This window comes from Cebus imitator, unplaced genomic scaffold (genome assembly GCF_001604975.1).
Source record: "Cebus imitator isolate Cc_AM_T3 unplaced genomic scaffold, Cebus_imitator-1.0 Scaffold212, whole genome shotgun sequence".
NCBI classification, from domain to species: Eukaryota; Metazoa; Chordata; class Mammalia; order Primates; family Cebidae; genus Cebus; species Cebus imitator.
In genome coordinates, this window is record NW_016107527.1 from 3,024,342 (window position 1) to 3,046,797 (window position 22,456).

The 22,456-nt window shown below is 40.4% G+C and overlaps 1 protein-coding gene across 4 annotated transcripts in view; it reads left to right on the plus strand.

Moving 5' to 3' along the window:
* The first annotated feature begins 4,649 nt into the window (after positions 1-4,649).
* The window catches only part of CRADD (CASP2 and RIPK1 domain containing adaptor with death domain), a 179,286-nt gene continuing 161,479 nt past the window's right edge, over positions 4,650-22,456 (plus strand). For 3 of the 4 annotated variants that reach the window (XM_017548640.2, XM_017548642.2, XM_037745769.1), the window contains exons 1-2: positions 4,650-4,800; positions 6,077-6,380. In XM_017548640.2, the coding sequence (XP_017404129.1) occupies positions 6,083-6,380 (298 nt within the window). In that variant the 5' untranslated portion in view covers positions 4,650-4,800; positions 6,077-6,082. Of the gene's footprint in view, positions 4,801-5,170; positions 5,352-6,076; positions 6,381-22,456 lie in introns of those variants that run through there. The other variant, XM_037745768.1, reaches the window with a different exon arrangement.

Genomic DNA, 22,456 nt, shown 5'->3' on the forward strand with positions numbered 1-22,456 from the left:
TTTTTTTTTTTTTTTTTTTTTTTTTTTTTTTTTTTTTTTTTTTGGGGAGGGTTGGTCCAGGGAATAGAGACCATATGAAATTCTATGCTGCATGTCAAGAAAATAGCTACGATAGGCCAGGCGTGGTGGCTCACGCTGTCATCCAAGTTCTTTGGGATACTGAGGCAGGCGGATCACCTAAGGTTGGGGATTTGAGACCAGCCTGATCAACATGGAGAAACTCTGTCACTACTAAAAATACAAAATTAACCAGGTGAGGTGGCGTATGCCTGTAATACCAGCTACTTGGGAGGCTGAGGCAGGAGAATTGCTTGAACCTGGGAGGCGGAGGTTGCAGTGAGCAAAGATTGCACCATTGCACTCCAGCCTGGGTAACAAGAGCGGGGTGGGGGGGGTGTGGGAAGATAAGATAAAATGGGGAATAGGAATCTAGGCCCAGAAGTTTTCATTTCTTCCTGACTACTGGCAGACCTTTATGGATTTCCTTCTCTCCTTCTTTCTCCTTTCATCCTCCTTCTCTTGCTCCTTCCCTTCCTCGAGTTGTCACACCTCTTTATCTCTTTCAATCTGTAACAGTTTCTCCAGCTTTCCTTGTCTTTCATGACCTTGACACTTTTGAAGAGTACTTGTCAGATATTTTGTAATGGCAAAAACCACAATTACTTTTGCACCAACCTAATAGAATGTCTCTCAGTTTGAGTTTGTTTGATGTTTTCTTACAAAAAGACTGAGGTTATGGATTTTGAAGGAGAACATCACAAAGGAGATATGCCCTTCTTGTGACATCGTATTGAAGCACATGATAACTCCATGACTCATTACTGGGGATGTTTACCCTTGATCACTTGGTAAGGCGATGTTTGTCAGATTTCTCTAATATAAAGTTTCTTTTTCTTTCTTTTTATATTTTATTAGGTATACATGTGTGACCTTTTTTTTTTTTTTTTTTAAACACAAGGGTTTAGGAATTGTTTTATTTAGTTTCCAAATTTATGGAATTTATGGAAGCGATCCTTTTGTCAGAATTCCTAATTTTACTGTATAATTATAGAGTACACAGTTTATATGCTATTGATTTTTAGGAATTTGTTAACACTTCTTTGTGATCTGATTTATGATCTATTTTAATAAATGTTTCAACCATGCTTGAAAAGATTGTTTTTCCCCATGACTTAACTTCTACGTCAATGAAACAGGAAGAACCAAAACATCCAATTCCTTTGATTTATTTTTTGAAGGCTGCAAAACCAAAGACCCAATTGAAAGAGAATAATACTACATTTGTTCTTTCTGACTCTTTCTTTTGCACACTCACAATAGGGATATCTTGACACAAGTAAACATACTAGGGGAGAGAGAAAATGAAAATATCTGTCCTTCTGAAGATGGATCTGTTACCACTGGGCAACAGGTGCTTAATCCTCTGTGGGGACACAATTCCAGACTACAGAGAGGCGCTGGCCAGAGCGGAGGAGTAACCACCTGTGATAATGATGCTGATCTGTGTTCATTCCTTAGAAGCCCTCTGGTCTTGGCTAATCTGTCTTCGTGAAGCTGGGTCTTTCGTGTGCTGCCACGAAGTATCGCTGTATGCTAAGGTGGGGTGGCTGATGGGAGTGGGCTAGTTGTTCAGCCTAGTTGCTTAAAAAGACAGCATGGATACTCATCTGTATTTGCCATGGGAAGAGGAATGTGATGGTCAAAGGCTTCATGTTGTGGATTTAAGAGTCAGATCTTTAATGCCCAGCCTCTCAGGTTGTTTGCTGCAGGACGCCACGCCCCTTGGTTGCTGCCCTGACACTCTCCTGCTATCTCTTGCTGATTCTCTTCGGTGAACTCTCGCAGAGCCTACTGTTGGCTCCCCATCTCCTCCTGGGCACCATCATCAAGGCTCACCTTCTAGCTCCTAGGAGATGGCATGTCTTTCCAAATATGATGAGTCATCAAGAAATAGGAAACTTTATATGGGCGTTTATTGTGCTATTTGTTTCAACTTTCCTATTATGTTTGAAAATTATCAAGTTTATAGTTAGAAAAAAATCCACTTGTTTTTCCTCTCCAAAAAAGTTAGTATGAGTTGAATATCCCTTATCCAAAATGCTTGGGACCAGAAGTGTTTTGGATTTTGAATTTTTTTTTTTGGATTTTGAAATGTTTGCATATACATAATAAACTTGGGGATGGGATCCAAGTTTAAATACAAAACTTATGTTTCATGTATACTTTATACACAGAGCCTGAAAAGAATTTTATACAATATTTTAAATAATTTTGCACATGAAGCAAAGGTTTGTGTTTTGACTGAGACTCCTCACCCAAGGTCAAGTGTGGGATTTTCCACCTGTGGCATCCTGTTGACACTCAGAAGTGTCAGGTTTTGGAGCATTTCTTTTTTTTTTCTGAGACAGGGTCTCTCTCTGTTGCCCAGGCCGGAGTGCAGTGGCAAGATCTTGTTTCACTGCAACCTCCACCTCGTGGGTTCAATCGATTCTCCACTTCAGCCTCCTGAGAAGCTGGGACTACAGGCATACACAACCATGCCTGGCTAATTTTTTGTATTTTTTGTAGAGATGGGATCTTACTATGTTGCCCAGGCTAGGCCCGAACTCCTGGGTTCAAATGATCTGCCTTGCTTGGCTTCCCAAAGTGTTGGGATTACAGGTGTGAGCCACCACTCCCAGGCAGGTTTTGGAGCATTCAGGATTTCAAATTTTTGGATTAGGGATGTTCAACCTGTAAACCTCGACGCTTGGCAATGTTGCAAGCAGTCTGCACTTTATCTAGATGAAGACAAAGAATGTTGCTAACACTTGTCTATGTACAGATGGGAAATCTTGCTGAGGAAAAGACAATGATTCTCAAGCAAAAGGGGAAAAGGGAGAGAGAAAAGAGAGCACCTGGAGCTCAAGAATATCAAGAATAGGAGGTGGCAACAGGATGATTTGGCTATCATTAGAACAAAAAAACTTCACTATACAGGGTTGTATGGAGTACTGGAAAGAGCATGAAATCAGAGTCACTTCATTAGAATTCAAGTTTTGCTCTACATTAGCTGTGAGATTTTGGCTAAGCCAATTGACCATTCTGATTCCACAGTCTTTACACATGCAAAATGCTAATACAGTTATATCAATGAAGATACATTGTGAGAAATGCATCATTGTGCAAACAAAATAGGGTGTACTTATAGAAACCTAGATGGTATAGCCTACTACATACTTAGGCCACAGAGCATAGCCTATTGCTCTGACCACTGTCATATATGGAGTCTGTTATTGACCCAAATGTTGTTATGCAATGAATGACTGTAATAATACTCGCTACATGGTAAAAATACTGTCATTAATAGTGTAGTAAAATGGTAACTGGCATAGTAACACTGTAAATTGAATACAATTTTTGAAGGTTTTGAGGAGGGAGGTTCAGAACTGTTCTCCACTGATTTGCTTACAAAGGCATTTTCATTTTCCACTAAAGGTTTTAGCTGTGAAAACTTTGGCAGAAATAACATTTTAGGAGTTTTTTTCCCCTGTACTGTCAATTAAGTTTTAGTAAGCATATGACTTTCTGTATGTATCATCCAATTGATTTTAAAATGAATCAATGAATGTATTTATTGATTGACTGCCCCACTTCACAAAGGAATGTGAGGAAGGACACTCAATTTGACATCCCTGTGTTTCTCTATATTTGGGTCATGCATTTTGTCTTGCTTTCCAAATTGAAAATGTGGTGGATGCAGCAGATTGGCCTTTAGTATCAGCCTTTCCCTCGTTTAGTTTACCTTTTTGTGTTTCACAAGCTGGAAAGCTACACGCTCTAGACAACCTTGCTGCTAATATCCTGCATGTGATATTCGTCTCACCAATTGCACACAACAGAGCAAGATTTGCAGGTGCTGTTTTCATGCTGCTGGCAAATGCAGCTGTCGAGACCATGGTGTTTTGCAGCAGTGTTCCAGTGTCCTGTTAATTGTTCTGTCGGGTGTTGAGAGGAAGTTGGGGACAAGGAATGGCAACTTCCTGACGCCATCTTCGTGATTGTGGGCAGGAGCCAGTATGGCACTCTTATCCAGATAGTCATCTGTGGATATTCAGCCCTTCTCCAGCCTTTCCAATGATCTCTAATGTCTCCAATCCCCACTGACAAATCCCTCTCTGACTAGGAGTAACTAACTAGCTGAGTACTGCAATGAAATCCTGACCGACAGATTTGTAAACTCTTCATGGGCAGGAACCCTTGATATAAAGAAATGAACTTGCATTTTAATGGAGGGAAGCAGAGGGATAAACAAATGAGTAAGTGAAAAGTTTTAGTAAGATGGTGATATGTAAAAAGTAAAGTTGGTTAAGAGAATGGGGAGTGCCGGAGATGAGGGCGGCTGTGTTGCCGTTTTAATCAGATAGGTCAGAGGAGGCTTCTCTCCTAGGGTGATTTTTGACCTGACTCTCTGTCATGTCAATTGTGTGCAAGGCCTGATGGAGTTACTGTGTTAAAATGCAAAGATCCAATTACTCCATTACTTAGACCCTCTAAGTGATGCTACTGTTGTCCAGCTCCCCGCGATTGAATGTTTACCCACAGTAAACATGGCGGGAAGAGCTTCAATCCGACCCTTGAACGCTCAATAAAAATGGCGACAGCACTTCCTGTGCTTGCCCTCAACAAAGATGGCGTCAACACTTCCTGTTTAAGGCTTTCGCCTTTAACAAAGATGGTGCTTACGATGCAGGTTCCCTAACAATCAGGATTCCGGTTGCAGTTTTTCTCCCCCCGCCCCAAAGATACGTGGTTGCAGACGTAAGTAACAGGAATCCATTTTTTCTTGAAAATCCTGCACTGTAGCATCTGCGACCTGGGCCTGCGGAGGCTTCCCCGCCCCTCTAACTTGCTCCCCATTTCCGATCCGGGCCAAGGGTGGGTGGCTGCGGCAGTGCCGGAGGCCCGCTCTCCCCTTGGTCGGCTCTTAAGTTTATTCCCAGCACTCCCTCTTTAGCGGGTCGAGTTGCCACAGAAACCGCCCATAGTTCTTCTTTGATACAAGGGTTTCAGCGGCTGAGGCGGAGAATTTTTTAAAAGTTACCAATGGGAGCTCACAGCCAAATGTGAACACCTCCCTTCTTCACCTGTCACCTCCCGAACTTCACAGGGTTGCCAGGGGGAGTGTGGGATTGGGTGTCGCCCAGCAGTAGTACTGCCTGGGGGTGTCTGAAGCCGCATGTGTCATCCGTACCTCCCTTCCCTGTCATTTATTCTTCACTGCCTCACACACAACCAAGCCACAGCTCACTGGTGCAGGGGTGGTGGAACTGCACCTTCAAATCGTGCCTGGCTACTGACCAGTGCTGGGTGTGAGCTTTTTTTTAGAGAAAAAAAATCCCATAAAATGTCCCATGCAGGTGTGGCCACGATAATGTGCTACAGACTCTGAATTCTTAGTGGGAAGGAATGGAGTTTGTGACTGTATATTGTGTAAGTTTTATTGTAGACTGGGCACAAAACAACCTTTTTCTTGAAGGTGATGGTGTAGAGGACTTTTAGCAAAAAGAGCCTTAAACTCTGTACCTGCTGCTGATTTCTGTCCTGCCCTCCTGTTACTGATCAGGTTTTGCAAATACTTGCGGTCAAAAGGGCACCTTCGTCCAGTGTGGCAGTTTCCGCCGTGGTGCTGGTGCAGGTCTGATGAGGGCAATGTTAAAACCACCATTTCTTCTCCAGCACGTTAACATTAATGCTGCTGTGTGATCTTCAGATAAAAATTGCTTTTTCAGAAGGGTCTCTGACCCACTTTTTTTTTTTTTCCTTTTCCAAATTTCTTTATTGAGCAAGGAATTGAGCTGGGACCCCATTGTGTGAACAGCAGAAACAGAAAAGATGATTCATCTTCGGTGTTGTTCGTTCTGTTAGGAAACATTCAAAATTAACTTGACTTCACCCGTGTATTAAATACCATGGCCTGGCACTCTGCTACGGTCTGAAGATATGCCTGACCTGAAGGAACTTAGATTTCAGTGACACTGTCGTTAGGGCACATCTGCATGTCTGTAATTTGAGCTGTGATTTCGGCTCTTTCCAGGGAGAAATGGAGGCCAGAGACAAACAAGTGCTCCGCTCACTTCGCCTGGAGCTGGGTGCAGAGGTATTGGTGGAGGGACTGGTTCTTCAGTACCTCTACCAGGAAGGAGTCTTGACGGAAAACCATGTTCAAGAAATCAATGCTCAAACCACAGGCCTCCGGAAAACAATGCTGCTGCTGGATATCCTACCTTCCAGAGGCCCTAAAGCATTCGATACATTCCTAGATTCCCTACAGGAATTTCCCTGGGTCAGGGAGAAGCTGAAGAAGGCAAGGGAAGAAGCCACGACCAGCCTGCCTGCAGGTAGGGCTCAGAAAGATCACTTCGAAGCAGCTCCAAAATGTTGGAACTATGCCCTTTGGTTTTGTGTTTGTTGGTTGGTTTGTTTTTGAGACAGAGCCTCGCTCTGTTGCCTAGGCTGGAGTGCAATGGCATGATCTCAGCTCACTGCAGCCTCCACTTCCTGGGTTCAAGCAGTTCTCATGCCTCAGCCTCCTAAGTAGCTGGGAATACAGGCATGTGCCACCATGCCTGGGCCAATTTTTGTAATTTTAGTAGGAATGGGGCTTCATCATGTTGGCAAGGCTGGTCTTGAACTCCTGACCTCAGGTGATCCACCCACTGCAGGCTCCCAGAGTGCTGGGATTACAGGCATGAGCCACCATGCCTGGCCAGAACTATGCCCTTTAGATTTGAAGTTGAGATGTAAGGCAGGACAAGGGCCAGCAGCTGATGAAAGTGGGTAAGGAGTTGGGACTGAAGGGACATGATATTGGAGGCACAGGATCAAGAGGTGGCATTAGGAAATGACGGGAAGGAAGAATGAACCGTGACTGGGAGGTGAAGGAGGGGGCTCAGAGAATGCATTTAGGAATGCTTCCAGGGAAACCTGGCATGTCACTTGGGAAGCATGTTCTCATCAGAGAGCCAGGTCATATCTCAGCCGCTGGCATCAGGAGCCATTTGGAAAGCGCAGATGGAAAGCAGGCATTCGGCCTACTGACAACTGATTTGTGAGGTGCCAGAGCTACCAGCTGGAAAAGGTCAGATTCACGGAGGAGGAGATAGCCTCTAGGAAGGCATGTCCTGCACCTGTCCCCTGGGCTGTCCTGTGTGGCCAAAGGGGATTACGTTGAAGGCTGACTTGGTTTGTTTTGAAAGGTTATTCGTTTAAAGTGTCCTTTTTAGTTTAGCTTAGTTCAGACAACTGGAGTTTTTAATTTTACGAAGGGCAATAGTTTGGGGAGGGTCTCAGTTTGATTTGAGGGAGAATTAGAAGCTGGAGAAGAGAGCAAGAGTTCTGGTTCTGTCAGCCTGGCTTACAGCAGGAAGAATATGTGATACGGAAACACTTGCTGCTTCTTAACCTCCCTTGACTCTGTTTTACAAAGATGAAGGAGCAGAGAACGGAACTTAAACATTGAAAAAAAAAGTCATTGAAAGTTGACTTGCATGTTTTTAACAAAGTTAGAGAATCAGGGTTCTCTGGGGTTTCTGATTACAGTGATAGAAGTATTCCAGTTCAGTGGGCCCCAGACCTTGTGGTTGCTGTTTTTTAAATACTGATTTAAAAAGAATGAATACTGATAATAAGGCCACTTTTACTGTTTTTGTTCCACGGACCTCATATTTTGACATATGTCTGAATATCTGATCAGCGTGAGATAGTCAGCTAACTTTAGGAAGACCTGGCAGGATTCCAGTGGAAAAAGCAAAAATATTTTCGTTTCTAGCTTGGGCTAGTTACAGGTAAATGTATCTTTTAGGCTTTTTTGAAATATTAGAAGTAGCTGGCTTTTGAAGACCAATGGAATTCACTGCTTGGTTTGTCCTTACAAAATGAAATACTCCACATATCTCAACAAAAATGTATCTAAGATGTTTTTATGACTTTATTGAACTCAGAGTAGAAAACATGGAGTTGGAGAAATGTTAAAAAATTATTGGTGTTTTCCTGATTTAGAGGTTTCTGCTGGTAACATGTAGTTGGAAACAACAAAACAGGCAAGCTGAAAGCCTTTTCCTATCAAAATACTGAATCTAATTTTATGGTCATTTTGGGTGATACAAATCATGCTATTGTATGTCATTCATAGAGGTATAACCCCAGTTTTATTTCTTCGGATTCATTCAGACAGAAAGAGTTAAGGTGTTTTTTTACAAAATGATGAAAGTTACATAGAAGCTGAGGAAAAATAGTTTTTTACAAAAGCAAACAGAATGAAGCAGTACATAATGGGAAAAAATTGAGCATATCTGTGTAGAAATTTAGAAAAAGTAGGTTTCTTTCAAGATTTGTTATTTCTGTAGAAGGTTGGCCCTGGAACAAATTCATACAGTCATCTTAATTGTTTTACTTTTTATTGAGTAACACTACTATTGAAAAAAACATTCTGAAGTGAGGGTTTGATTTATGTATGTCTTTGAATACCTTCCACAGTGACAATCACATAAACTCATTTAAAAAAGACTTGTATTTATTAAATATTGAATATTTTAAATAATATTGCAAAATATAAGTAAGGTACAGAGAATAATGGTACAGTGAACACCCCCATTTCTCCATTACTCAGTTTAAGAAAAATAATATTATGATGGCCTTTAAGAACTCTGGGCACTCCTTCCCAATCCTGTCTCATTCCCAACCCCACTCAGTGAAGAGCCCTGAATTGGGAGTTTATCATTCATTCACTTCTTTACTTTATAGTTTTCTATCTCATAAAAATCACTTTAAAAATCTTTATGTGTTATTGAAAATCCTGTATACCATAAGTTCTAGAGATGTGTGCATGATATATATATATATATGCATGTAATATGTGTATATACACACTCACATATGTTTTTTATGTATGTGGGAAGGAAAGGATTGAAGAAATGGAAGAAATGATGCATTTAAACTTGATAGTTAAACAACTTCTCTTGTGTCAGACCTTAAAATATTATTTGTGTGTTTAAAGTAATTAATTTGGTGGCAGTATTCTCATTCTAAAATCAAATTGGTATTTACTGAATTGGAAACCTAGGTTTGGTTTCTTTTGTAAATCCTGGGAAGAGTATCAGAGTTGAAATCCCTTCAGTCTAACGTCCCTGTGGAAAAGAAATCCAGAACCTGCTGCCTAAGACCCCCGTGCTTCTCCACTGTTGTAATAGAGTCATTTTGATAAGATTTAAAATAGTCCACTTCAATTTGTTTAAAGATCTCTTTGAGTTTTGAGGAACTGGACTCTAGGAGAATGTGGTGCTTATATACATGTATGTACACATTAACCTCTTCTTACCTTTTCCTCATTTTGATCATACTTACTGATTAATTTGTTTGGATTCAGTAGTCTTCTTTTGGGAGGCCTTGAGAAAAAATGGGAAGGAATAGTCTTCTCTTTAGCCAAGAGGTTGATCCTTCTCTAAGAATGAACTGATTTTATTTTGTTAAAGTTTTCTGGTTGTCTTCCCAGAGATGCTTGGTTTCTCCTTTATTGGTTTGTTGTTTTAATTTTTGTTGTTTCATTTGGAAATTTTGAGCTGTCTCAGAGACTTTATTTTGGTGATTGATCCTGGTTAGCAGCTTTTCACTTAGGTGCTGGGTGTCATTTTTTTAGAGAAGAATTGAGCAGTATGTTGTTCTTTAGCTCTACTCTTCTAAACCCCACCCCCATCAAATCTCAAAACACATGAAAACATGCTAAAGCCTTTTGATTCTCTCAGAATCTGCCTAGGTTGGCAGATTCCCAATCTCTGTTAAAAAAAAAAGTCTAAGTTGTTAAAGTTGTTAATGGATCATTGTTTTTCTCACCCTGTAAAGACTCTTACCTTTTAAAAGAAGAATTCTGGTGATAAAATGACTTAATCCACCTTGGCACAGTGGAAAGAACACTTCATGGTGTGTCATTCTGGCCAAGGTCACATACTAGACATTAGATCAGCTGGAAACCCTCTCTGGGCTCCTGTCAGGTCATTTAGGAGATAGGGACAGTGCTGCGTCTGGGTGAAGGCAGCCTGTGCCTGCCTGCCTGGCTTCCCACTGCTCATGGGCCCTGTCGGCACTGACAAGCTCCTTCCAGTGCTTGAGCTAATCCGGATCTGGAAAGGAGGTTGATGGCAGCCCAGTCTCCCCATCTGGTGGGACTCAGCCTAAGTCATGGTGGGAGTGACTCCTGGGCCACAGGACTCCCTGTTCCACTGTGTTGGCCCTGGCTGTGGGTCTGGGTATCTGCGATGATTCTCACTTAACTGTCTGCCTGGTAACCCTGCCTTTTACCCCAGTCTTCCTTTAAGCTTGGGAGTGTTTTTGTTTTTCTCTCCTCCCTTGGTTTGATTCCTGCTTTATGTGCTCTTAGCTGCAGCAAGAGCAAAGAACAGAGCTCTGGGAACACAGCTCAATGTTTCTGGCATCAGCATCAGATGTCTCAACTCTTGAGCCTATTAGAATGGCTGTCCCTAGCCTGACACTTGTTTCAACCTTCCCTGGGCTTGACCTTGTCCTTCCCATATACCCTGTGCCCTGGACTCCCTGGCTGCTCTTACAGAAGCAGTGCACAGGACTGGCCAGTCCATTTCCTCTCTACCTGTGGGCTCCAGGGCTCTGCCTGCCCCTTGTGGTGCCAGCCTTGAGTGACAACACAGAACCACACCTGCCGCCCTCCTGAGATACACTCTAGCTTTGAGTTGCATACCTGGAGGCATCTGAAGTCACCGAGCTCTTAATGGCAGACATTTTAGATATTATGATGGGTTTATTAGAGAGGTTTCTAGCTTGGGATTGTTTTCATAGGTTCCTCCAATCGTACCATGTAATTGACCCTGCTCTGCATGAAAGTTCAGTGTTGATCTCAGTGTATCTAGCTTGCGGTCTATCCACGTGCTTCCACTGTGACTGAGTAGTGTTTGCTTAGCGGCGTCCTGTGTACTTGAGTGAGAACGGTGAGTCAGTATCCATAGCAAGACCCTTCCCGCTGGTAAGGGGAAAGTCTGCAGACAGCCCAGGTTTCTGTGTATACCCAGCCGGATTTTCATATACTTCTTGAGGACCTCCTGAATGCCAGACACTGGGTATATCAAGGCAAATGGAGGATCTTCAGATCAGCTGAGGGCATTCATGCATTCATCCAGCAAATATTTACTGAGTATTGACCATGTGCTAGACCAGAGGTCCCCAACCTTTTTGGCACCAGGGACTGGTTTTGTGAAAGACAATTTTTCAACGGACAGGGAAGTTGGGGGAAATGATGGTTTGGGGATGAAACTGTTCCACCTTAGATTATCAGGCATTAGATTCTCATAAGGAGCACGTGACCTAGATCCCTTGCATGCACAGTTCACAGTAGGGTTCCTGCTCCTAGGAGAGCCTAATGCCGCTGCTGATAGGACAGGAGGCAGAGCTCAGGTGGTAATCCTCGCTTGCCTGCATCACTCACCTCCTGCTGTGGGGCCCAGTTCCTAACAGGCCATGGACCGGTATGGGGGTTGGAGACCCTGTGCAAGACAGAAAATGCTGAAGATAAAACAGTAAACAAAACAAGCCCTTGTTTTCGTGGAATTCACTATATTCTAGTAGTGGGAAGGGATTAGGTCAGGGACAGATAATAAGCAAACGAATAAATATATTTGCTGGTGACGAGCGCTCTGAAGAGAAGCAGTGTGGGTGGTCAGGGAAAGCTTCTCTGATGAGAGGACACTGAGCAGAGAACGGAGTTGTGCGGTAGAGTTGATACACGGAGGAGAGCTTTCAGATAAAGGGGACCACAAGTACACAGGAAGTCGAGTGGGAGCCACGGTGACAATGTGGCTAATAAGACACCTTCCTCCCTGGGGTGAATCACATTCCGCATCAGCAGAGGCTCAGTGGCTACCATTGTTGTGCTTCCCAGCATGTGAGATGTGTGTGTACTCGTGGTCTGGAGTGGCTCTTAGCATGACTACAGTTGATATGTGGATGTGGGATTAAGTAATATTCAATTACATCATGAGGAAGTTATTTCCTTTCTGTTTCTGTTTCAGTTCTGATAAGAATGATAAGAGGTCCTCACGCTTAAAGCCTTCTGTGGGCAACAGTATTTAGCTAGAATCTCGTTGTATTGCCTTTTTTGTGTCAACTTAATGGGTTCCTTCCATTTATGGCAAGCAAAACTTTTCTATTTATGAAGTTCCTTTTAAAAATACATGACTTCTGGAGAGTAGAATTGTGGTTATTAGAGACTGGGAAGGGCATGAAGGAGGCAAGGAGAGGGGAGGTTGGTTAATGGATACAAAATTACAGCTAGATAGGTACAATAAGTTCTAATGTCTTAGCTCCGTAGGGTGAATATGGTTAACAGGAATTTATTGTATATTTTTAAAATGCTAGAAGGAGGATTTTGAATATTCCCAACACAAAGAAAGAATAAATGTTTGAGGCTATAGACATACTAATTACCCTTATTTGATCATTACACATTGTATGCATGTATTGAAATATCACCCTGTATCTTATAAATATGTACAATTATTATGTATAAACCAAAAAGAAAAAAGTTACATAGGAATATTGAATAGGAAATAAGATTGAAAGTATACCAAATTATTTAGGAAAAAGCCACTACTTATATTTAAGTAGAAATGAGTCAATATAAAGGAGAATATAAGAAAATAATGGCTGGGCGTGGTGGCTCATGCCTGGAATCCCTGCTCTTTGGGCGGCCAAGGCCGGTGGATCACTTGAGGTCAGGAGTTTGAGACCAGCCTGGCCATCATGGTGAAACCCCATCTCTACTAAAAATACAAAAAAATTAACCAGGCGTGGTGGCAGGAACCTGTAATCCCAGCTACTTGGGAGGCTGAGGCAGGAGAATCATTTGAACCCAGGAGGCGGAGGTTGCAGTGAGCCGAGACTGCGCTACTACACTCCAGCCCGGGCAACAGGGTGAGACTCCATCTAAAAAAAGAGAGAGAGAGAGAGAGAGAGAGAGAGAGAGAGAGAGGGAGAAAATAGTAATAATCGTGTGAGAATGTGGCCAAAATTTGCTTTTCATCATTTTTTTTTTTTAATTAAAAAAAAAGGCACTTGGGGGAGGAGCCATCACCTTGCTGGCGTAGTTAAAGCAGGAAGGTTGCAATTCTATTGTAGATAGAAGATAGAGCTGTATTCATGATGCTTCACAGTGTTGCTGTTTCAGTTTATGCACAGTGACAGGAATTGGTTAAATTAACTAGAATTTCTAAATTTATAAGTTTTTTAAATTTTAAACACATTTACTTGCTAGTGAGACAAAGTCAGCAAGATGGAGCCATATCCTGGTATTATGAATTTTAGAACTGGGTGGGACTCACAGATCATGTAATTTTTCCCTGAGAAAACAGAGGCCTAGGGAGATTAAGTCAATTTGCCCATGATCACACGGCTAATTAATGTAATTTATTACTGGGACTAGAATCCAGGCCTTGCAACTCTTGATTTAGGACTTTTTCTGCTGCGCAATCTTGTCTTCCCACTGAGTTTGAAATGGAATTGTATTATGCTGCAGTGTTAATAATTGAGAGAGGCTTTTAAAAAGTTGTACTAATGTATTTATTTCTTTTTTCTTTTTTCTTTTTTTTTTTTTTTTTTGAGACGGAGTTTCGCTCTTGTTACCCAGGCTGGAGAGCAATGGCACGATCTTGGCTCACCGCAACCTCCGCCTCCTGGGTTCAGGCAATTCTACTGCCTCAGCTTCCTGAGTAGCTGGGATTACAGGCACGTGCCATCATGCCCAGCTAATGTTTTGTATTTTTAGTAGAGACAGGGTTTCACCATGTTGACCAGGATGGTCTCGATCTCTTGACCTCGTGATTCACCCGCCTCGGCCTCCCAAAGTGCTGGGATTACAGGCTTGAGCCACCACGCCCGGCCTATTTGAATTTCCAAGGGCTTTTAGAGGTATGCTCAAATGAGATTTTACTAAAAGATGTTATTTTTATGAATGCTAATTTTAATCACTTAAAAGGAAATGATGATTGTTCAGTACTGTGTTTTATCAGAAGATTTTTTTTCCTCCCTGCCTCTGCAAGGCTGACATAAAGGAAAAGTGGAAGACTTTTATCGAATATTTATGGACTGATGAAATAATGCATCCGTTGGCAGCTAATTGCAGCTCTTTCTAGGAATAGCAAACATGTGACAGGTCTTGCCCTAGCAGAGTTGCCTCCATTTCACTTTAAAACATGGATTTGGTATTCTTGGAAATTCTAACTATGCCTTTTTTTCTCCCTTCTGTGGATGTATGGACCATTCAGCTGCATCAGATACTGTATTGACCATCATCTCAACTGTGGCTATGTTTTGGAATCACCTGGGGTATTTTTACAAAACTGCTGATGCCCAGGTTCTACTCCAGGTGAATCCATTACACAACTTCTGGAGAGTGGGGTCTGGGCAATGATGTTGAAGGTACACATGGGTAAGTCAGGCACACGTACAAATGCCTCCTGAGGTCGTCTCAAATTGCAGCCAGGGTTGAAAACCTTGAAATCTGACCAGCTGGTTAGGGGCATGCCTCCTTCCTCACTCACTGCTTCCAAGTCCTGGCTTCCCAAAGCTGTGTACTTGCTTGAAGCATTGTTCTTATTTTCAGGTAGCAACAGGTGGAAGGGTGGTAGGAATCAGGGTGTAGAGGGATATTAGTTCGCAAATCCTTTTATTCCTTGATTTTCCTGAGCATTGTTGCTCAAGAATGTTCCAGAATATCAGACTCCATACAGTGGGTGATGCTACTACCAACATTAAAATCCATTAGAGCTCTATGGGGATATATGGGCCAGATACATATGAGGAAAAATTGGAGGATATTGAATTGCTGGTTTGAATTTGGGAATTATTTTTATGACTATTCACATCATTTGGTACAATAATTACAAACTACATATAGTACCTTGTGCTCTGTAGATCAGGATATGTCCAAATGGAGACAGAATCTCCTGCTGAAGAACAAGTCGGATGCTCCTCTCAGATAAAAAGTGAGTGTAAGATGGCTTGAGGATGGAAGAGTGAAGAAGAGACAAACGGCTAGTTGGGCAGAGTGGGACTGGCTTAGTCTGTCAGACTGGCTGGCTGGCTGTTCATGGTCTTTGTTTGTAATTAAAAATGAAGTTCAGGCTGGGTGCGTTGGCTCACGCCTGTAATTCCAACACTTTGGGAGACCACTTTGGGCAGATCACATGAGGTCATGAGCTGAAGACCAGCCTGGGCAACATGGGAAAGCACTGTTTCTACTAAAAATACAAAAAGTAGCTGGGCATGGTGGCACATGCCTATAATCCCAGCGACTTGGGGGCTGAGGCACAGGAATCACTTCAACCCAGGTGGCGAAGGTTGCAGTGAGCCAAGATTGCACGCTATGCTGGGCAACAGAGTGAGATCACCCTGTCTCAAAAAAAAAAAAAAAAAAACAGTTCAGTTTTTTTGTGTCTCACAAAGAACTAAAGCTAACATCAGTAAAATAATAATCAAGATAACTATTGGGGACTGACTGTCTACCAGCTATATTCTAAGTCCTTTGTGTTTATTAATTCATTTAATCTTGACAATAACTTGATGAGGAAGGTGGTATTATTACCCTTTTTGAACAAATGAGAAAATGTAAGCACAGAGATGTTAAGTCACACAACATAAAGTCAAATTTGACTTCAAGGCCTACTGATTCGTATTCTACAAAAGTCCCTTCTCAGTATTCAGTTTTCTCCTCTTCCTCATTCTGATAACCTGTGGCTGCTCCAGAGCCCATCACCCTCATTCATCTTCAGAAACTCCCCCACCTCCAGTTTCTTCCAGACACACAGCCTCAGGAGCCTTTCTCTTTCCTGCCTATTGTCCTAAGGCTGATTCCTGGTTGATATCTCTCTCTCTCTCATCTCTCATTTTATTTTTTGTTTTTTGGTTGGGGGAAGGTGAGGGGTCAAGGAACAGAGCCCCTGAATCTCTCCCATTGCAAGTTGCTACTTTGAGAGTAAAAAAAGACTAAATCTCCTCGGCTGTGATCAGGAGATAGTGTGTCAGGAGATATTCCCCTGTTGCTGGAATCCACTCCCACTTTTGCAGCTCTTAAATCATGCTATCTAAAGCCGTCCAGTTCCAATAACCAGCTTTTCTGGTGGCGCAGCTTCAGAGTTTAACCAAATGCTTAGTAAGGTAGTGTTCTCTTTTTATGGGTATAGTTCAGACTTGTAGGCTGCTGTGGTAGCTAGCTGAGGGAATGTTTGCTTTACATAATTTTAATAGGCAGCTGTGTTTATACTTGTTCCTCAGTTTAAGCAGTAAGGAGTATACTTATACTATTCTTTGAGGGCATTTCCCCACTGACCAAAAAAAACAAAAACAAAAGGTATGTTGTGTTTTTTCAAACAGTAAATTTTAATTGAAAAGGAATGTAGCTTCTAGAAGAAGTTTGGGGCAGGTTTTACTCCTAGGCTTCATTTTGTTAATGCTATGAAAGAAACTTTTAACTCCTTGTAAGAAGTGCCAAGTTGACAATTCCTGGAAATGTTCATGTTCTATTTATGCTCAGCAGCATAGCAGAGAAGGTGGCAATACCATTACCAAAATAATATTGCCAAGATGTAATAAGGCAAATGAGAGACATGTGGTTTTATAACTTAAATACAAGACTTTAAAAGCATCTCCTAATACTGCCATTTGTTGATAAGGTATATGGGTGCTGAGTAGTAATGGTGAAGCTGCTATGGAGAATTATAGATCAAGTAGAGCATATCTGCAGGGACTTGTCCTGTTGCTAGAACTATAGAAGGTTAGAACTGGAAGGGCTCTTAGAGAACCTTACTTTATAGATGAGAAAGGTATAACCAAGTCTAACAGCATGCATGTGGGTTCTTTTGTTCAAATAGTAGAACTTTGTGCCAACATAAACAAAAATAGGAATTTCTCTGAACTGTATTGAGTACTTCACAACTTTGAGGGAATGATAAAAGTTTCAGGGCTTAGTAAGGGCAGGAATGAGGCAACACTGGTGGAATCTCAGGCCATCAGATGGTCATCTCCAATCAAGTTTCTACACTATACTTTCCCTCTAGATTCAGACTACTGGCCAAACTTGGGTCATGAGCCCTTCCCCTAGGACACCAGAATCACCTGAAGTGGGGAAAGGAAGTTCCAAAAGAAAGAGGCGAGAGGTGATTGAAGCAAGAGTCTTCTACTGTGTCATCCTCTTTCTTTTTGGATTGAATAGGTCTTACCCCCATGGGCCTGGAAAAAAATGATAGCCCTTTAAGGGAGGAAGATTCTCCATATCTTCTTCATATAGCAAGGCCCAGGTTGAGGGTCAAAGGTGGTAGATAAAACCCTGGAGAGCAGTTTTTGGAGCAGGATAGGTCTGCTTAACCTTTCCAAAATCAGAATGTATTGGGGAAGAAAAATGGATTGAGAATGTCGATGTAAAGAGGTTTAGAAAGAGAATTTGAGTTGGGTACTGGCCTAAGGGCTTTAGACATATAAACTCACTTTATCATCATAATGGCCCTTTGAAGTAGGGACTACTGTTATCATTTGCATTTCACATATGAGAGACTAAGGCATTAGATAAATTGCTCAAGGTCACACAGCTTGGCAGAAGCAGAGCTGAGGTTTGAACATTGACAGTCTGGCTCACACAGTCTATGCTTCTAATCACTAGGCTATCCTGTCTCTGTCAGTCTACTACCAGTTCTTAGATCTGATTGGAGTCATATAGCTTAGATGACCTGACCTGGGCTAGCTGCAGCTTCTTTATTTTCTGACCCTTGCTTGCCTCAGGTCTCACATATAGCCAGCATTTTCATTATGTGTTTGTCAGTCTCTTTTTTAACAGTCACCAAATTTTAAAAAATACCAAAGAAGATGAAAGATGTTTTCTAAGAAATATGATTAGATAAAATAAAGGTTTTGAATGAGATTGACATGGACATTTTTGTTCATTTAGTCTGTAAACGTATCTCTTCTCTTTCAATCTCTTTATTATTAATTAGCCATCTGCTATGGGCAAATGTGCCTTTTCAGGCCTTTCATATTTGTTTGAGCCCCTTTATTCCTTCATGTGCCAGTCAGGATTCATTCAGGAGACAGAAACCACACAGTAATTTAAACAGGGAAAACTTAATATAAAGAATTTTTTTTTTTGGAGATGGAGTTTTACTCTTGTCCACGTTGGAGTGCAATGATGCAATCCTGGCTCAGTGCAACCTCCGCCACCCGGTTCAAGCAATTCGCCTGCCTTGGTCTTCCCAGTAGCTAGGGTTACAAGTGCCTGCTACCACACCCAGCTAATTTTTGTATTTTTAGTAGAGATGTGGTTTCACCATGTTGGCCAGGCTGGTCTTGAACTTCTGACCTCAGATGATCTGCCTCCTTGGTCTCCCAAATGCTGGGATTACAGGCATGAGCCATCATTCCCAGCCAAAATAAAGAATTCTTAACTGGTGAAAAGCAAACCATGGTTAACCGCTAAAGGGGTAAAAGAGGTCCCTAGGTAATACAGGAATCACAAGTGGCAGAAGCTACTTTTTCTGAGGTTGAAAGGTAGTGCAGGATATAGTCATTAAGAACGTGGAAGAGGGCCTCTTCCTAAGAGTGAGATTCAGACTTCAGTGGAGATGAAGTGACTCACACTAGCTGGTGTGTAAGAGCAGCCTACCTGGTAGCTAACTTCAAGAAAATGCAGAGAAATAATTCAGTGGAGTCAGAAAAATAATAAATGACCAAAATGAGAAATTTAACAGATTGAAATTATTTTCAAAAATTAAATAGAAATTCTGGAGCTGAATTAGGAAAAATAACTAATGCATGTGGGGTTAATACCCAATGTAATGGGTTGATAGGTGTAGCAAACCACCATGGCACTCATTTACCTATGTAACAAACCTGCACATCCTGTACGTGTGGCCCAGAACTTAAAGTAAAAATGAAAATTAAAGAGAATTCTGGAGCTGAAATAAAAATGAATGGACTGAAAAATGCAATAGAGAGTATCAACAGCAGAATTATCAAGCGGAAGAAAGAATCTGTAAACTTGAAGACATTATTTAAAATTATAGTTAGAGAAAAAGAATGAAAAGGAATGAAGAAAGCTTATGGGATTTATGAGACAGCACCAAAAGAACAAATGTTTGAGTAATAGGAATTAATGTGGCGGAAGAGAGACAAAGTGATAGAAAGCTGTTTTAAAGAAATATTAGCAGAAAACTTTCCAAGTCTGGGGAAAGATATAATATCTAGATACAGGAAGGTCAAGGTCTCTAGATCCAATCCAAACAAGACTACACTAAGCCATGTTATAATTAAACTGTCAAAAATCAACACAGAGAAGACCCTGACAGCAGCAAGAGAAAAGAAGCAAATAACATGTAAGAGAATTTCAGTAAGCCTAGCAGTACATTTCTCAGGAGAAACTTTATAGGCCAGGAGAGAGTAGGATGATATGTTCAAAGTGTTGATGGGAAAAAAATCTGCTAACACCAAATATTGTAGCCAGCAAAATTGTCCTTTAGAAGTGAAGGAGAGAGTGATAAAAGACTTTCCCAGATAAAGGTGAGAGAGTTCATCACCACCACGCCTGTTTTTATAAGAAATGCTAATGGAGTCTTCAAGTGGAAAGAAATGGAAGGTTAATAATAACATGGAAACATACGCAGTCAAATTCAGAATACTCCAATACTTTAATGGTTTTCTGTAAATCACTTACATATTTAGTTTGAAGGTTAAAAGATAAAACTATTAAAAATGTATGTAACAACTTAAAAAGGGATATACAAAATAAAAGCACATAAATTGTGCCATCAAAGACATAAAATATGGGGGTGATGGTGGAAAAGTGTAGAGTTTTTTGTGTCTGATCAAAATTAAGTTGTTACCAGCTTAAAATAATCTGCTATTTATAAGATGTTTTTGTAAGCCTCATGGTAACCACAAAATAAAAACCTGCGGTAGATTCACAAAAGATAAAAGGTAAGGGAACAAAAGATATCACTAGAGAAAATTACCTAACCACAAAGGAACACAGCAAGAGAGGAAGGAAAGAACAAAGGATCTCGAAAGCAACCAGAAAATAGTTAACAAAATGGCAGAAGCAAGACCTTATCAATAATTACCTCGAAGGTAAATGGATTAAATTCTCCAGTCAAAAGACATAGGGTGTCTGAATGGGTTTTTAAAAAAGCATAAGACTCAACTGTATGCCACCCACAAAAGAGTCACCTCCTTTTTAAGAATACATATAGGGTGAAAATTAAGGGGTGGAAAAAGATTTTCCATGCAAATGGAAACTAAAAGAGAGTAGGAGTAGCTATACTTATGTCAGACAAAATAGATTTTAAGTCAAAAATTATCAAAAGAGACAAAGAAGGTCATTATGTATTAATAAAGGGGTCAATTCATTAAGAAAGTATAATAGCTATATATGCACCCATCACTGGAGCACCTAAATATATAAACCAAATATTAATAGATTTGAAGGGAGAGACAGACTAGCATATAGTAATAGTAGATAACTTTAATACCCCACTTTCAGTAATGGACAGGTCACCTGGATTAAAAAAATCAAAAAAGAAACAGTAAATTTAAACTACACTTTAGACCAAATGGACCTAATAGACATTTACAGAACATTCCATCCAACAGTATCAAGAATACATATTTTGATTAGCGGAATAATGAATAAGGATATTGAATCAGTAATAAAAAGTCTCCCATTAATGAAAAGCCCAGAACCTGATGGCTTCACTGCTGAATTCTGTCAAACATTTAAAGAACAAATGCCAATCTTTCTCAAACTCTTCTACAAAATTGAAGAAGAGGAAATACTTCCAAGCTTATTTTGTAAGGCCAGGATTTACCTTGATATCAAAGCCAGATAAGGATATAAGAAAAGAAAATTACAGACCAATATTCTTGATCAACATAGGTGCAAAAATTGTCAACAAAATACTAGCAAACTGAATTCAACAGCACAGTGAAAGAATCATTCACCATGATCAAAGGATGCAAGGATGGTTTAACATACACAAATCAATAAATATGACATACCACATTAACGAAATGAAGAACAAATACTATTATACAAAAAGCATTTGGCAGATTTGAACATTCTTTCATTATAAAATCTCTCAACAAATTAAGTGAAGAAGGAATATACTTCAACACAAAAAAAAGTTATATGTAACAAACTCATGGCTAACTTCATACTCAACAGTGGAAAACTGAAAGCTTTTTCTTTCAAGATCAGGAGCAAGACAAGGATGCCCACTCTCACCACTCTTACTCAGCATAGTACTAGAGGTTCTAGCCAGAATAATTAGGCAAGAGAAAGAAATAAAAGGCATACAGAGTGGAAAGAAAGAAGTTAAATTATCCCTGTTTACAGGTGACATGATCTTAAATATAGGAAACCCTAAAGACTCTACCAAAAAACTATTAGAACTAATAAATAAATAAAGTTGTATATAAAATGTGTTTCTGTACACAAACAGCAAACTATCTGAAAAAGATCAAGAAAACAATTCCATTTTCGATAATTACCAAAAGGAAAATAAAAATACTTAGGAATACTTAATGAAGGATGTGAAAAATCTGTATACTGAAAAACCACTAAAACATTGATGAAAGAAACTGAAGAAGACACAAATAAATGGGAGGAAACCTCATGTTCATGGATTGAAAGAATTAATACTGTTAAAATGTCTGTACTACCCAAAGTGATTTATAGATTCAGTGCAGTCACTACCAAAATTCCAGTGACATATTTTATAGAAATAGAAAAAACAATTCTGATATTCATACAGAACCACAAAAGACCCTGAATTGCCAAAGCAACCTTGAGCAAAGAATAACAAAGCTGGAGGCATCATACTTCTTTCCCTGTCTTCAAAATATACTACAAAGCTGTAGTAGTCAGAACAGCATGGTATTGGCATAAAAACAGACACATAGACCAATGGAACAGTATAGATAGTCCAGAAATGAATTTACACATTTATGGTCAATAGATTTTCAACAAAGGTGCCAATAAGACACTGGAGAAAGGATATCTCTTCAGTAAATTGTGTTGGAACAACTAGATATGCAGAAGAATTAAATTAGACCATTATCTCATACCATGTATAAAAATAAACTCAAAATGGATTAAAGACTGAAGACTGAAATTACGAAACTACTAGAATAAACTAGAAGAAAACCTAAGGGAAATGCTACATGACATTGGTCTGGGCAATAAATTTTTTGGATATGACCCCAAAAGCACAGGCAACAAATGCAAGAAAGGACAAATGGGATAAACAAAAGCTTCTACACAGAAAACAATCAATAGAGCAAAGAAGTAACCTATGAAATGGGAGAAATTATTTGCAAATCATATATATAATAAGGGATTAATGTCCAAAATACACAA